Source organism: Strigops habroptila, chromosome 7 (genome assembly GCF_004027225.2).
Source record: "Strigops habroptila isolate Jane chromosome 7, bStrHab1.2.pri, whole genome shotgun sequence".
In the NCBI taxonomy this organism is placed as follows: Eukaryota; Metazoa; Chordata; class Aves; order Psittaciformes; family Psittacidae; genus Strigops; species Strigops habroptila.
In genome coordinates this window covers 28649408-28666429 of record NC_044283.2, presented here as the reverse complement: position 1 = coordinate 28666429, position 17022 = coordinate 28649408, and the positions used below count along the sequence as shown (strand labels likewise).

The following is a 17022-nucleotide window of genomic DNA, read 5'->3' as shown; positions in this document are numbered from 1 at the left end:
ATCTATGGTTTGGAGAGGTTGATGTTATGAAGGCAGAGGCAGACTAGTCATCACCTGTTAGAGCAGAAAACAAAGAAATTATTTTTAAATGCCACTGAGGAAGAAGCAACAAACTGAGGTGGACAGAGAGAGCAGGAGCAGTGCCCAGCTTTCTGGGGAAGAAACTCAAGTCAACACAGCAAAGTAAGAGTCAGAAGAGTATTTTTACCTTGTTTCCTGGACTCTGTTGGAACTGGTAACAATCTCAGTAAGATTTTCAATCAGAGTCACGTTATCCTTCAACCAGTACATTTTTGGTGCTGGGTATGCCTGCACATCAACGACAAAGTTTTTGACTTCATGTAGATTGACAGCTTCCAGAGGGCTAAACTGAGGCTCCAGATGAACAAAGCCTTTGTCTGCAAATGAAAAAGCCTTGTGTAAACAACACTGTGCAGCATTTATCAAGAAGCATTTATCAAGTGTTTTCCAATGTGTTAATAATTTTTGGACACTAAAATCAGACTGTACCATGAACTGTAATGACTACTTTCTTATTTTCCTTAACCTCCTTGGTTGCATGCCGAGCAGTGCATTCATAATCCCCTGTGTCTTTCACTGATGCCTCAGGAATGGTCAAGGTGTAAACCAGCTTCTGCGATGGGACTTTAATATCATCAAGTTTTATCAGACCTTTTTCTTTCTGTAGTTTGGAGAAGGAGAAAAAGAAAAAAAAACCTACTTAAGTAAATGAGCTGAAAGGACACCACTAAGGATCTATGATGACATGAGTGAGAGCAACCATCTACATACACCCTGTATGATAGAAAGCTTGTTTACTCAGTCAGAGATGTATTTTTCAGCCCCAGGCACAAACGGTGTGCTATAAAAATACACTTTTTTGTGGGCAGGCACAGAAGGGTGAGGAGATTGAGAGCTCGTATTTTGTTCACTCAAAACTAACTCCATTTGAATTTGCATGAGCAGCTTGAAAGAGCACTTTACTGTTTATGTGCTACCTTCTCCTCACACATAAAAGCCACTTGGCTTTTCTACGATCAGTTCCCATGAAGTAGGGTGATTTTTTACCCCCTCCACCAAACAAAAAGTAATCAGTGCTTGATGCTATGTTCTGCTTGCTCTGAAAACAAGAATTTATTGGCAAGCAGAAGACTCCTGCAAGTAAAAGGATGGTGAGAATTGTTGACCATGTTACCATGAGAGGCTGGAACAAAAAATATGCCAGGGCTAGTTTTGAAAGGGGGCATATAGCAGAGATTATGATGTGTAACATGGAAAATAGAACAAAACTTTCTCAAATAATCTTTCCTCTTTGTCTCTTTACCTACTTAAATAACAGCTGGGGTTTGGGGTCACAACTAGGTACACTTCAACTGCTCCATTCCTTCAATGACAAGACTTTTTACATGGATAGTCTGAAATTCTCCATTGGCCAGGACTAACCAAGTTTCACTGAATAGAAATTTGCAGTGCAGAAGCATGTTACACCAGTTTGAAAATTTCCAAGGTTCTCCAAAAGTGTTCAGGTTTTCTCACTAGACAGTTCTCGTTAGTAAGTAATTACACTGACTGTAAGAGTAATTTTAATTTACATCTGCATAATGAGGAACGATTAAGACCATGGACTTCATTCTTCATCATCCTTTATTAAGCCCAAGAACCCAGGGTTTAAGAGAGCCATTTTAGAGGTTCAGACCTCCAGCAACAGAGCTTTATGCAGCCATCCAACATGTTCCTAGATCTTTCTATTTCCACAACATTTCTTTTTTTGTGAACCAGCAGAAGACCTGAGAGACAGCATTCCTCCCACAGAGGATGGGCTCCTGGTTATGCTTCAACCATCCTTTCATGCTTTTCATACTTGCTAACAACAAACTCTAACTTTTGGGACTGAATTTATTTTGTGGTAACCTAAAAGTAGAGTAAATTACTTTGTTTTTTCTCCTCAGCTGTCCTGATTCCGGGAAAAGAAGAATATTTTACAACCCCAGCTTCCTCCCCAAAAAGTAACTACAAACATTCAAAGAAAAAAGAGGATAGATGTATAGCTAGATAGATAGATAGATAGATAAAACAAAAAAGAGAGAGAGAGATTTACCACTTTCCCAGGATAATTCCACTGTAAATTAACCACCTCATTGTCAAAGACCACACAAGTCACTACGATAGTCTCGCCTGTTTTGTAGACAGTTTTAAGCGCTTCAATTTCAACCGGCAGCTGTGAAGTAGCTAGGAGAAGAGAGAGCAGATTTAGTTTTACAAAGTATGCAGTTTTCACATGGTGCAATTTCAGGGGTGAGATTTCCATTTCATTTCCCCTACCAAGGAATTACTTGGAAAATTCAGTGAAAGTGCTGCTTACTTATACTCCTTTAAACAATTCGTGCTTAAAGCATGAAATATACAGGCATTGAGTTCAATCCCACAAAGAAAAGATCCATGTATAAAATTTCAATTAGAAGTTTATATCTCCAATTCCCCTGTGAAAAGACATTCAGTATAAAAGCAATTTCTCATTTTGCAAATCAGTGACTGTCTTTGAGAATTCCTTGCTAGCCAACAAAAACCTTATTCTCAAAATATTTGAATCATACCGTTTTTCAGAGTACCCAATGTCCTATGATTTGAAGCCCCTGGGAAACACCAGTCATTTAAATTACATTTCAGCAAATAAAATGAAAATACATGGATTACAGATGACTTTTCTTACAAACATTTAGGAGATGAGATAAAGTTAAGGACACTTCATTCTCATTGAAATAGTATGTGACCGCTAAGTAAATTAACAATCAAGTAAATGGGAATGCTGCTAGAGGAGCAAGGAGCTCATCACTGGGGAAATACTCGCTATGACTCTGTGATGCTGATGTTAATATGGTTCTTACAGTGTGAGGGAAGAACTGGGTTGAACATTATTACAGGGGTTTTTTTAAGAACAAAAATAAATACCTCTTAAAATATAGATGAGGAACTCATCGGACTTGAACTCCACACCTTTAACCATTGTTTTGCATGTATATGAGCCCGCAGGGAAATTCCCTATGAAGCCTTGTTTGCTGTCATAGAAAGCATAAACAGCCTTGTCTAAACTGTTAATTAAAGTCACTTCAGCATTTGGGGCACTTGTCCGACAAGGGATAACGGTGGGATCACCTTCTTCTACTAGGATGAACTGGTCTTCTGGTATAGAAGGAACAAAAGGCATGTCTGGGTCTGTAAAAAAGCAAGAGATAATTTTACACTGTCTTGTTTGTAGTAAGTCCATGTACAAGAACTGGGTATTAATGACCAGTTACAGATCAGAACTGAAAATAATACAGTTCATTAGCCCACCTTTTCAGAGATTGAAGGTAGGGCACGGTAATTGCATGCAGTATCTCATTTTTGCTGTTTGATATGACATGTAGAGAGACATTTGACCTAAGCACAAAACAGGAAAGGGCTTGGGCTCCGTTGTGACACTTCAGGATGCAAAATGAAAAATAGAAAAATCACTCCTCCCCAAAATACTAAATAACATTATTATTAATCCCCTTAGACCTGGTTCTGACATATTCCTACAGTAAGGGCAAAAGGATTTAAAGTGACAAAAAAGCAAGAAAATCACTTCTGGGTATGAAAACATTCATGTAATTGCTGGGGACTAACATAAAGATGAATTCACTTTATCATAGACAACTCTGTCAAGATATATGTACAGCAAAGACCTCAGAGAAGAATTCAGACTTAAACATGCTAATTTTATGACACAGTATTTTGCACATAGGTGCAACATTCACTACATACACAAAAAATTATTAAAGATCCTGCTATTTATTGGCACAAATCACTCATTCAGTTAAGGGTTTGGGGTTTTTTCCCTTTGGTGATAGTAGCTGCCTTCTAACCAATATATAATCGGGGGGGGGGGGGGGGGGGGGGGTGTGTGGAATTAAGAAAAAAATCCAAACACTTTCCATGTCAAAAAGTAGAAATCGATTTCATGTTGTTTATGCTGAACACCATTAAAGCCACATCTCATCAAAAATAGTTCAAGGTACTTATCTTCATTCATTTCTAACATGTCTGACATTATAGTTATGAAACATAGTTAATTATGGTCACAGCATGTGGTTTTCAAAATATGGTATTCAACCAGAAAAAAGCAAACAAACACCTGGTAATTTTATTTCTTTTAAAGTCAGCAAAATACATGCCAACTTTCCTGCCCAGCCAATCTAAAGTCTGAGTTAAAAACATAATTGGATAACATAGCCAACTTAAAAAGCATAGCCCTCAAATCACCTCCATTTGGCCATTCAGAATAAACAAACAATCCCTGCTAGCCTGGAGCTTCTGTGCAAAGCTTTATAATAAAATTTAATAAATAGCAATTCAAATCCCTCCAACAATAGACTTTCTGCTGCACTGGCAGGCTCTTTGTAGCAATATTCCAAACACAGTGTTCTGTCCCAAAGATGCTGCCAACTCCATGTATTCATTTTCCCACTGTAATTTAAAACAGAAACAGGATTCACCTAGTTTGGTTTTCTGTGTGCTGTTAGTGAAAATAGGATGTTGTGTGAAGTCTCAATGTAATTCTCCTTGGCTAAAGTGGGTTGCTGCCACCCGTTGCCCTCCTAATTCATTGCAGGAAAAACGATTGCAAAGATGAAGTTTATAGTGGAAACAGAAACATTCTCTATAATTTGGAGAAAAGGATATGTTTCTGCATTTATGACATCTTGATAGTTAGCAAGTGGAAAAAATTACAGGGTGTCTCTGCCCTGCAAAACTGGTAGGCTAATGTCTAAAGGCTTTTAAAAACCAGACCAAAAAGCCCTCTTGAATAAATCTTACATCTCTTGCCTTTGTATTCCTTCACTGAGTGAATTACAAGACTGCTTAACACTAACAACATCTTCTGATGATTTGGTTAGAGCTGTTTGGAAATTGAGATACATGTGCCAAAGCCTGCAGCCTCTACTGAAACTTCTTGCTTTTACATCTGTTGTGGGAAATGGAGAAGAAGTCTTGGAAGAATCGCTGTCCTGGAATCACACATTGTAAGCTGCAAAAACTTCATGTCACTGCAAAATAGTCTTTAAAACAAGTTCTGTTATTGCTTCCTGACTTTTTCCTCTCCCACAGTTTTCCTTGTAGTTGCAGACACCATCTCCTTCACAACATACTGCAATTTTGCAGGATGATTTGCAATCTCTTCTTCTCTCTTTTGTTTCCTGTTCAAAATATTTACTGCAAATCTACTGGCTTGATCTTTCATGGCCCTGCAGTTGTGCCACTCATCCCCTGAACCCCAGCCAATGCTGAGAAAACATCCAGAAAGGGCTTTACAAAGGCAGTTGGTTGTGGCTCAGCCTCTGGTGCTCATGTCAGCTATGACAATAAAGATCTTCATTCCAAGGATAGCGTGGAAAGCCTTTAAACAGATTTCCAGTCAGAACAAGGGGGTTGGAGAGCAAAGCTGGGGATAGGTACTTCCAAAAAGAAGGTATGCCTTTTCTTCCAGGTCCAACAGTTTTTCCACTACTAAAGGCAAAGGCAGCACAGGGCCTGGGAAGGCTGTGTTTGCTTTGAAAATTACAGGGCACTGCATGGTAGCACCATGTTTTTAATCGTGCATCAGACTGACCAACAACAACAACACTTCTTGTTTCTCCCTCCCTTGCGACAGCCACCCCCAAGACATCTCCTTTGCTTTACACTTCCCAGGCCCTGTGCACACGTGAGCTTTTTCCCGTTCCCAGTTCACGCTTAATTCAGGGTTAGAACAAGATGTGGCCTTCCTCTTCTGGCAACTTTAGCGACAGACATGATGCTGGTTTGGTGAGTACATATCCCAAAACATCCACCCAAGTCACCCCTGAAAGGACTGGCATTGACGTTAATCTCCACGTGAAGGCCAGACAAACCTGGATGCTGGACATGCTCTCACAGCTGAGCTGACCTGGCCACCAATGTCTACTACCCCGCCCCTGGTTGGCAAAAGACCTTGGCTCTTAAGTGTGAATTCATCCCTCTTCTTAAGAACTAAAACTGTTACCAAACAAGTGAAAACCAACAGAAAAAGGAACAGGTCTGTAGATTCACAGGAACTGGTTTTGATTTACATGTTAGGAAATGGCCCTGGGGTCATTCATCTTCCTCTGACAGCAAATTGCCACCAGCAATATGCCTCTTTTAAGCATCCGTGCTTCAGCTCTCCCATCCAAACTTCAGGGTACAGCTGTGGCATACTCCACTTACCAGGCACATAGATGTAGATGTCCTTCCCTTCCACTTCCCCATCCTCCACTTGAGTGTGGTTATAATAGCAAACATACAAGCCCGTATGAGCAGCCGAGGCATTTCCTACTTCGAGCACCGTCACAAAGAGGCCACTGTTGTTTTCTTCATGTCTAATGTCTATCTGGTGGCTTCCCTCAGTCACTGGGTACTGCCAGCTCACTTCGCTGTCACCAGAGCATTTGAGTGTGAAATTGGAATTCAATTGTACCACCATTTCATTCCTATTGGGAACAATAGTCGGCAGAGGAAGCTGGCAAAATGTTAGGAACGGTCCTGCAAAAAGACATGAGTAAATAGCATATGAACACACACAGAACAATCCCAGTGCAAGGATGTGAAAGAAAGCGGAGTGGATCCAGGGCAGCTGTTTTTCTGACCATTTCAGACATGCTGAAGGAAACTTGCCCTTGTTAAAAGCCTGAGCTTTGCTCAAGGGGTAGCAAACAGCTTCCCTTTTGAAATGCTAAATGTTTGCTTGCTGACTTCTATTTGTCAAATCAAGAGGTGTAAGACAGAGGTGAAGTTAGAGATGGCTCCCAATCCACACCCCATCTTCCCAGCCCCAGATGTGGGCAGGGCTTTGCTGCAGATCAGTGATCCCACACCCTGGCTCCTGGGCCGCCAGTGTCTTACAGCTCCTTAACACTAGTGGTAAGGAAACCAGCAGTTCTGCCAGCCTTAGAGTAAGCTCACAACTGAAAGTTAGAAAGCACTTCCCTAGATCAACACCAGCATTTTACATCTGGCTTCTATTTCTGCAAAGGGCTGGAGCAGGGGCTTAGACCAAAAATTAGTGCATCAGGTCTACCTCTAGCCAAAATGTACAGAAGGTGTGTAGCCAAATAAAACTGTAATTCACTGGACTAGATGTTGTAGACGGCACTGGTTTTCAGAGGCAATCTCCAGTTACAGGCTCAGATTTGCAAGCCTGTGTAATTTGTATGTGGGCTGGTGTGCGTCCAACTCCCAGAAGGAAAATCAGAGGATCCACACCCTAAAAAAAATAGGGAATTCACCAGGGAATGAGATTTGTTGTTTTAGTCTGTCAAATGGCCTGAACAAAACAGACAGGGTAATCCACAATAAACAACCACTTAGGCCCACAGTGTGAAAGTGGGCTCTGTGCAATAAACCGGCAGCAGGAATCCAGACTGTCTTTGAAACCAGTTTCTTGCTCCTGCACGTGTTATCTCGGTTTCCAGGCCCTTTCTATATTTGGCTCCCTGTGGCAAACCCTGCCCTCCCCTCCCAGCACCATTCACTCGGCAGATGTTGGGAGGCCCGGCAGATGTTGGGAGGCTCATCAGGCAGCCCCAGCAAGTGTGGTTAGGTGGTGCGGTGTAGGAGGATGCGGGGAGCCCGCACAGGCAGCCTCGCCTGCACCATGCTGCTGGAGAAACCCCAGTGCGGCAGGGCTGGGGCAGCTGGAGGGAGGCAGGCTCACTTTCCCTGCAGGAGGGAGGTTAGAGCAGCTGTCAGGGTGCCAAAGTGCCCTGCATAGGCTAGCAGAAGTACTGCCTTCTGGGTGGGTCTTGTCTTAGCCTACTGAAGGGAAGGGCAGAAAAATCGACTCTGTAGCCAGCTGAACACCATTTGGCACTTGTTATTGTGGGCACAATGAAAGCAAGCTTAAATCTGAATTTATGAAAGGATATGGGTGAAGAGGCTTAAAGGACTGAGGAACATTACCTGTGAGAAAACATCCCAGGATCAGGAGCATCCGTGGGTAAGTACCCATAGCTACCAACAACTGAAACAGAAAGGAGAATGCAAGAGAGAGACAGTTAACAGACTGACTATGGTACGAGAGTTTGCAGGACCCCTCTCCCACAGTGCCCTAGCACAGCTTCCCGGCATTCTGCATGGTGCAGCAGAGAGAAACAGCCCGAGGACCCCTTCTCACACCCACAGCCCACTGAGACTCATGCCACCACCTCTCACAAGGTACATGGGGCCACAGACACATCACTAACAGGGGGAATGCAGCTAAGGCACCATAACCTCTTCTCTCCACTGGCATTGTAAGGAGCTAAGCCCTGTTGCACCCCCTTTCCAAACAGCCTGTAGGCAGCTCTGGTGCTCACTGAAACACCGGGACGGAGCCCACAGAAACACCCCTGCAAAGAGGCAGTACCCTCACAGGCACCAGTGAGGCTTTATACAGAATGGCTTTATGCAGTAGGTTCTGACCTTTTAGCTGCAAGCAGCTTTTATGGGAGAAAAAGCATATTTTAGAGCTACTTTCATTACAAATCGTACAATCCTGAGTGATATTTTTGTTTTGCCATTGTACATATGTATATATATAGCTTACTGAATACAATGCTATACAAGAGTGTTTATTGCTTATTTAGCAAGAATTCGCTTGATTGAGACGCATGTTATTTAAAACATGTGCCAAATTTTTCTAATGGAACAAATCCATGGCAGACTGTAGGCCAGCACTGCCATTCACAGAGCATCTCTTCTCCCCAGCAGTGTGGAGACTCATAGATCATACTCGATAATTTCAGCTTTCAAACATGTAATCCTAAAGCATCGGTCTTGAAGAGGCAACAATGGCAATAAGCATCTATGTAATTTTTGTGCCATCTAACGACATTTCAACTCAAAACCCTCAAGCAGCCTGCTAGATAATTTTCAAAGGAAAAGCTCCTACAACACCTGCTCCCACTGAAATCAATGGATGTTTTGTTGGTGACTTTAATAGTGACTGGATTTGGCCCAAAGCCAATATAGATTGAAAAAAGACTGCACAGAAGAGACCCTAATCTGAAACACAGACTGGAGAGTAAAATAAAGGATGATGTGCCAAGACAGGGACTGCTTTTCAAAGGTTCTGGGGAGTTTCTATTCACCCTCTGCTATTCAGTTCCTGATGCTGAGATAGGAAAGCACATAGGTGCATCTAGTTATTATGATTATGCCAGTGCCATATGGGAAATAAATGCTTACAACATGCCAAGGAGTGTTTCTGAACTAGTCCTGCTTTCCTCCCACAACGTGTGGAGCAGACAGTGGACCTTTGCAAAGTAAAAAGTATTTGATACTCGAACCAAACATCAAGGTCTCAGAAACAGGATTAGGTTTACAAACTACCAGCCTCAAAAACACGTGCAAACAACTTCAGAAATTCAGCTGACAACATTCCAGCAGAGACAAGGCATTTTGCCTGATTCTTCAATTAGCAATAATTACCACGTTTTTATGTGTCTGTCTCTCATTGATAACAGACTCTCAAATATCAAAGAAGTCTCTCAGCCTCCTTGCTTATTTTTGTCATATGTATTTCCTGCATTTCTTTCTGATAAAGTAACCCACTGTAAATCTTTAAAGACTTACTATGGTTTGCCTTACTGATCTGACTCCTAGCCTCCCAAGGTCTGCAAGACAGTGTTACCCCACTGTCTGCCAAGTTTTCTTCTGCCTTTTCTCTCTGAAAGGCAGATCTCTCCCCCTTTTTTGTGTTGTTTTTCCAGACTATTCATCACATGTAATGCAGCACTGAAGGAGAAAAAACAAAGCCAGCTCATATCTTGTAGACCAGCCTGCAGAAGCTCTGCTGAAATGGACTTGCACTGCTGCAGAGCTGTAAGTGAGGACCGAAGCTCCATACTGATACCGGTGTAAGTACAGGTGATGGCACTTCCAAAGTGCTACTTTGAATTTGCTGTCTTGGGTGGGCTGCCATAGAAACCAATAAGAGCTGGGTGCCTCAATCATAGAATGATTTGGGTTGGAAAGGACCTTAAGATCATCTAGTTCCAACCCCCCTGCCATGGCCAGGGACACCTCATACCATGTCGCCAAAGGCTCTGTCCAACCTGGCCTTGAACACCGCCAGGGGTGGAGCATTTACCACTTCTTTGGGCAACCCATTCCAGTGCTTCACCACCCTCACTGTAAAGAACTTCTTCCTTACATCTAATCTAAACTTCCCGTGTTTAAGTGTAAACCCATTATCCCTTGTCCTGTTGCTACAGTCCCTGATGAAGAGTCCCTCCCCAGCGTCCTCATAGGCCCCCTTCAGATACTGGAAGGCTGCTATGAGGTCTCCACACAGCTTCTCTTCTCCAGGCTGAACAGCCCCAACTTTCTCAGCCTGTCTTCATAAGGGACGTGCTCCAGCCCTCTGATCATCCTCATGGACCTCCTCTGGACTTGCTCCATGTCCTTTTTATGTTGAGGACACCAGAACCGCACACAGTACACCAAGTGAGGTCTCACGAGAGCAGAGTAGAGGGGCACGATCACCTCCTTCGGCCTGCTGGTCACACTCCTTTTGATGCAGCCCCAGGATATGGCTGGCTTTCTGTGCTGCGAGCGCACACCGAAGCCGGTTCATGTTAAGTTTCCCATCAACCAACACCCCCAAGTCCTTTTCTGCAGGGCTGCTCTGAGTCTCTTCTCTGCCCAACTTGTAGTTATGCCTGAGATTGCCCCAACCCAGGTGTAGGACTTTGCACTTTGCTTTGTTGAACTTCATGAGATTGGCATCGGCCCACCTCACAACCGTGTCAAGGTCCCTCTGGATGGCATCCTTTCCGTCCAGCATATCAACCAAACCACGTAACTTGGTGTCGTCGGCAAACTTGCTGAGGATGCACTCAATCCCCCTGTCCATATTGCCAACAAAGTTGTTGAACAGGATCGGTCTCAACACCGGTCCCTGAGGGACACCACTCGTTCATCTCCAGTTGGACATCAAGCCGTTGACCACAACTGTCTGCATGCAGCCATCCAACCAATTCTTTATCCACCGAGTGGTCCATCTGTCAGATTTATGTCTCTCTAGTTTAGAGACAAAGATGTCATGTGGGACTGTGATGAACACTTTGCACCAGTGCAGCTAGGGGTTTTTTTGCCCCCATCCATCAGTTCTGTAGCCCCATCGTAGAAGGCCACCAAATTAGTCAGGCAATCTACCCTTGCAGTTTCAAAACACAAGAACTTAACTAAATTTGCTTTTTCCATCTGGCTATTTGTTCTGGTTTCACTGTTCTTTCACAACTCAGAGCTTTTATCTTTCCTTAATGACCTGTTAATCTCATCAAGACTCAGAGCAACACTTCCTCACTGTAAAAGGCAGAATAATGTACTAAGGATTCACCATCATCCATATTCAAAAACTATTTGAAATGGATTTAGTGACATCTGACTTAAAAACGCTGGAGTTCCATCACCAGCATATCCTCAAGTGTCAGTGCTGGAATCAAGGTTTAACACAGATACAGTTCCACCCTGCTGAGCAAGAGAGACTTTATTCATTCCCACAACATCAAGCAGGTACACTTATCATGGCTTTGTTTATTTATGATCACCTAATTTTTTGTATGCACTTACATGTCTTCTTCACCTTCCTTATGGCAGAGCAGCCCTCTTTGCCCTCTTTGACGCAAATCTCAGCCCTGAATAAACACATCAAGTTCAGTTCCTACCACCACTCTATCAAACCATAAATTGGTGTAACCTCACTGGAGCCAGTAGATCTATGCAAGCTGAAGTGCGCTATTGACAGCACATACACAGTGTAAGATGGAGCCAACCTGAATTCCTTGCATACCTCGAACATTGCTAGCTAAATAGAAACAGTCCTGTATAGCGAAAGCTAGGTGATGCCATGAAGGGTTTGCCAAACTCTCTACAGGCAATGCTGATTGTCCAGGGTAGAACAGTCATTGCATCTACTTTAACCACTGGATTTTGAAAGGATCTGACTGAAATCCTGGTCTCTCTCTTGCGTGTTTTAGTGATAAAAAATCAGGCAAATAACATCTGAAGAACCGTTATCAGTGAGGAGTCAATCTTCCAAACACTGACTGCCAAGAGCTGGCTTCCTACCAAGAAGGATTTCATTGACTGCACCACAGAAGACAAAGTAAAATCAATATCCAGAAAGCCAATGGACATAGAGGTTTAGAAACAAAAAATATGTATTCCTGGGTGATTGCTCTGTGATCTAGAGAGAAAGCACTGCGGTGCACCGAGAAGAGCCAACGGTATATATTCTTTTCATACTGCTGTAAATCAAAGAAAGACCGCTTTCACGACAGAAAACTAGCCCATCTACCAGAATCGAGACTACCAGGCTGATTTCCTGCCATCTACCCAGCTACTACAGTTCATCCTCTTGGCCACAGGATGGCAATGTTGATCCACAGTAATGAGCCAAATGTTGAGCAGAAGGCAGCGCTACTCTCCAACGTATTAAATGGAATCTAAACTGGGTCTCCTGGACCAACTTAAAATTCGAATTTCTCATATTTTAATTTCATGCCAGTTCACCAGATTAAAAATAATAATAAACCCGAACTGGTCCCTATTAGTCTGTATTTACATAAGTGATAGGACTGTGGTTAGATTGCAAATCTTGCCACGTAATGATGTGATTATCCTTGTTATGAGAGGGCTGGATAATTTCAGTGGTGATTTTGTCAGAGTGGCAGCCTGTCCTTCTGGGAAGACTGATCTTTTCCAGGAAGACCTAAGGCCAGCCCAAGAAAAGAGGTGAACATTCCCTCTTCGTGGTATATGTCACCAGCTGAATGGCAGTGTTCATACAGGACCTCATGAACATTTCTTGGTTCTCAGTTCCCAAACTACAAACTCAGTTCTCTGCAAGAGCAGAGCTGCCCTGCAGCACTAACAAGTTAGTCTGAAGGTTTCACCAGGAAAGGGCTCAAACAACAAAAGAAAATGTCTTTAATGAAAAAGACTGGCATAAATATTCTCCTAAAGTGAGGCTTGTTCCACATCCGTTTGCAAGTATTTGCATCCAGCATCGCCTATACACAGGAATAACTACACATCAAGACCAAGATCAGCCCAGTGCTGGGCTCCTGCAGAGTGCTTCATGCTCTGCAGGACACACAGTGATGGCTGCTGCCCAATAAGCCTTCTGTTCAGCCACAATTCTTCAGCCTAACCCTAAAGAACAGACTCCACCAGTCTAGGAGCTAATGTGGGGGAAAATCTGCGAAGCCTGAATTTCACCACTCAGTCCAAAGAGGATTTTCCAGGCTGTCCAAGCAAACAGACGAGAAGACTGGCACTTGCAAGGAATACATCTCACTTAGGTTCTCAGGATCAAATCAAGAAACACCTCAGATCCCAACTCATGCATTGCATGAAAAAAACAATCCACCTCTGTTGATCACAAGAGCTAGGAAGCATAGATGCTGCAAGCTTTTCCTTTGGGTGGCTGTGCAAAGCTTTGTTGGCTTGAGAGAGATGGGTCAAGCACGAGGGCAAGGCAAGAGGGAGAGAAAGGAGAGAAAGGATTGTTTCTTCACCAGAAGAAATAGCCTCTCAGAACTCGTTCCTTGGTCTTTAAAATAAGCAAACATCTTCTATCAAAATTTTCCAAGTTCAGTTGCAGAAATAGTGCCATAATGACCATGATGATTTAAGGACGCAAGTGAGGAGAGGATTGTATAAGGTTATATATTTCACCCTCTTTTTTAGACCAGCTGATTGGAAGTAACCAATAAGGTCTGGGGTGTGCAAGGCTTTTTCTGTCTATATCATTGTCCTCGAATCCTAGCTTGATACTGTAGTACTGCTGAGCGGTATTTTATTAAAATATTTATTACTTCCTGCTTTCTTGAAACCTAATACCTATATATTACTCTCACAGCTGCATGAAGATTTCCCATACATCAACGAGCAAACAACAGTGAGGATGGCCCCAGTGGCCAGGGGCAGCCAGACTGGCACACCTCCTGCCCCTTGGTGCCTGGAGAGAAGTACCACAACAAGGGGTCTCATTTTGAAGCAGCATGAGAGTGCCTGCAGGCTGGGAGAGCTGGTTTGCTTGTGGGTTCCTAAATCCCAATGCTTTGTGCAGTCTCATTTTTCTCCAAACTTTTTTTCCCCAAGCTTTGAGGTTGGCTAAACCACTGTTTAGCTGAGGGCATTTCTAAAATGCTCTTTGTTAACTAGAAGCTAAACCCGAAGTCCCTTGCTGGGAGATCTTTCCCTAGCGTTTCTAGACCCAGAGTTAAAAGTCGATTGCCACAGTTCGGATTTTGATCCGCCGATGACAGAGGAACCTTTGATGCCAGTCTCCTGGCTTTGCCTGTCTCCTTTGATGCCTGTCTCTTGCACCGTCCAGGGACACAGTTAAGGCAGCCGAGCTGGGACTCCAGCTGGGCTCTGCATCAGCCCTTGGAGATGCCGAGGGCATAACAAGCCACCTCCCTTTCCCGGTGTGCCCCGTCGGGGAGACAGCGGGCCGCCTTTAGCCAGCGGGACCGGGTTGGGATGGGGCCGGGGGTGTGTTACGTTCACAGTCTCCAGCCCCCATCAGGCTGCAGGCGCTTGCCAGACCCGGTCTGCCCTCGGGGAGCCCGAGAGGCAGCCCCCGGGGAGCGGCTCCTCCTTCGTCCGCGGCCCCTCGGCAGATCCCGGCGGCTGGAGCCTCTGCGAATCAAAGGCTGCCCGGGACACCGAGCAAACCTGGCAGAGATGGCAACTCCTGGCCATCTCGCTGTTTGTCTGGGAAACAATGGGAAAGCCTTTGCCAAGCTGGAGTGCCTTTTTTTTTTTTTTTTTTTTTTTTTGCCTTTTTTTAAATGCGAGGTAGCCAGGAAAATGAAAAGCAGGATAGGGAAGATGGAGAGGGGCAGAGCGAAGCCGTGTTTCCCTCCGGGGCTGGCTAATTCTGCTGGAGCTGCCACACGGGGCTCCTTCTCCAGCCTTTTCCGTCGGGCGAGGCACGGACCCCGAAGGAGCGGGGTCGGGAGAGGGGCGGGAGTCTCGACGGAGAACAAACGTTGTGCCCCGGCTTGGAGCTGCAGGACCAAGGGAAAGCGAGGTGCCCGCAGCACTAGCGACGGGTCCGTCGGGCCCCATGCAGGCGGAGGAGATGCCCTGTCCGCCCCGGGCGTGCAGCCTTGGGCCCCGGAGGAGCGCCCGGGAGCTGGAACATTTGCAAGATACGCGCCGAAAATGCCTTCGAGGGGCGCTGGAAGCGTGCCCCTGGCGCGGGGGAGACCAGGGCATCGCCCCGCAGCTGCCCCGCAGCCGCATCCCACGGGAATGCGGGCAAGCCCCAGGGGCTGGCTGCTGCACCCCGGGGCTGCTGCTACTGCTGCCTCGCTCGATCTGTCGCTGCTGGCTCCAGAAAAAGCTGTCCAAGTCCTGTTCTCTGGAACGGCTCCTGGGCTGCGGGATCCGCGTCCAAAAATGTTGAGCAATGCCGCGAACGGCCAAAAAGCCATTTCCTACTTGCTCCCAGGACTTTTCCAGGGGACTCCAGCCTGGCAGGGGCTGGCAAGTTTGCCGCGCTTGACAAAATCCAAACGGTGGCCGCGAAGATTTTTCCCTCCCCGTGGCAGGAGGCAGTGGGCTCGGGCAGCCCGGCGTGGCCGCGGCAGGGCTGGCGTTCCCGTGGAGAGAGGGGGCTGCAAACTGGAACAGCTCCAGGTACCCGTCTTGCCTAAATTCAGCATCTTCCCTTCCGCCGAGTTGCATAAAAAAGACCGGGCGCGCAGGGATAGAGATCGGCTTGCCTTTGGGGGTTGTGTGCATATCCCCCCCAGGGGTCTCGGGGCATTTTCTGCTCTCACCGGGTCAGGGGGAATTAAGTGATAAGGGGGATCTGGGGAGAGGAAGGTGGTGAAAAACAAAGGGTGGGGGAAGGGATGGGGGAGAGCAGCGGGGTGAAGGAAGCAAGGGATGCGAGAAGAAGGGGAGCCGCTTACTCTGTCGGTGCGCACCCCTCCGGGTACCCTCTCGGGCCGGCACAGCCGCTGCCCGCGGAGCCCCGGCGGGTTGCTCCCGCCCCCGCGGCGGGAATGCGGCGCGGTGGCCCCGCCGCCCCAATGTGTTTGTCATTAGCGCTGCCCGCGCTGCTCGCCGCCGCGCCCCGACGGCCCGCACAGCGCCCGCTCCCGGCTCCCTGCTCTCCTCCGCGGGGACCTCCAGCGCCCGCCGCCCCGCGGGAAGGAGCCCCCCGCCCGGCTCAGAGCACCGGGGAAAAAGGGGGAAATGGAAGAAAGAAAATAAACACAAACCAAAAGAAACAGCAACAAGTAAATAAATGGGAAAAGAATAAATGAGAGAAAAAAAACCTGGAGAAAATGTGAAAGAAAGAAAGGAAAAGGTGGGGAAACTGCCCCTCACCTCTTACCTTCTCCTTTATAATCCGCAGCCCCAATCCTGCAGATTGTAAAATATCCAAAATATGTCCACGTCTTTTGTGACTTTCCCCTCTCAGCCTCGCTCTTTCCCTCCCTCTCGCCCTCCCTCCCGATCCGACTGTAATGGTCTCACAAACCAAGTCCCGTAATTGATTCAATGTTATAGTCCATCCTTCCAAAACTAATCATTTGCTTTAAGTAAATAGCTGTCAGGAAATGAAGCCCCCCTCCGGTCCCTTCAGAATAAGAGCCGCCCTGGCTCGCCCGGCGCCCCCAGCCCCGCGGCCGGAGGCGGGCGCGCCGGCGGGAGGCTCTTACGCAGGCAGGGGGGCCAGTCTCTGCCTCCAGATTTCACCAGCCTCGCAGGGGAGGGGGAGGCTGGCCATATGGCAGGGGCGAGGGGGAGGCATGGGGGGAGCGGAGGGGCTTGCTCTGCAGGGGAGAAAATACAAAATAATAATAAAAAATAGAACCAACCCCAAAAACTTCCATGAAAACTCCGAGTGCTCCCAATTTCATGAATGAGCCTTCCCTCCTCAGACTCTCCAGGACGGGGTCTAGGGCGCCGGGCTCCATGTGCACGGGCACAGTG

The 17022-nt window shown here is 46.0% G+C and overlaps 1 protein-coding gene across 1 annotated transcript in view; it reads right to left on the bottom strand.

Moving 5' to 3' along the window:
- PDGFRA (platelet derived growth factor receptor alpha) overlaps positions 1–16555 on the bottom strand; it is a 36385-nt gene extending 19830 nt beyond the window's left edge. The window contains exons 1-7 of the mRNA XM_030493306.1: positions 16421–16555; positions 7978–8038; positions 6247–6561; positions 2950–3213; positions 2099–2229; positions 511–682; positions 209–398 (exon numbers count right to left, since the gene is read on the bottom strand). Coding sequence (XP_030349166.1) covers positions 209–398; positions 511–682; positions 2099–2229; positions 2950–3213; positions 6247–6561; positions 7978–8026 — 1121 coding nt within the window. The 5' untranslated portion in view covers positions 8027–8038; positions 16421–16555. The remainder of the gene's footprint in view (positions 1–208; positions 399–510; positions 683–2098; positions 2230–2949; positions 3214–6246; positions 6562–7977; positions 8039–16420) is intronic.
- Between the last annotated feature and the right edge of the window lie 467 nt (positions 16556–17022).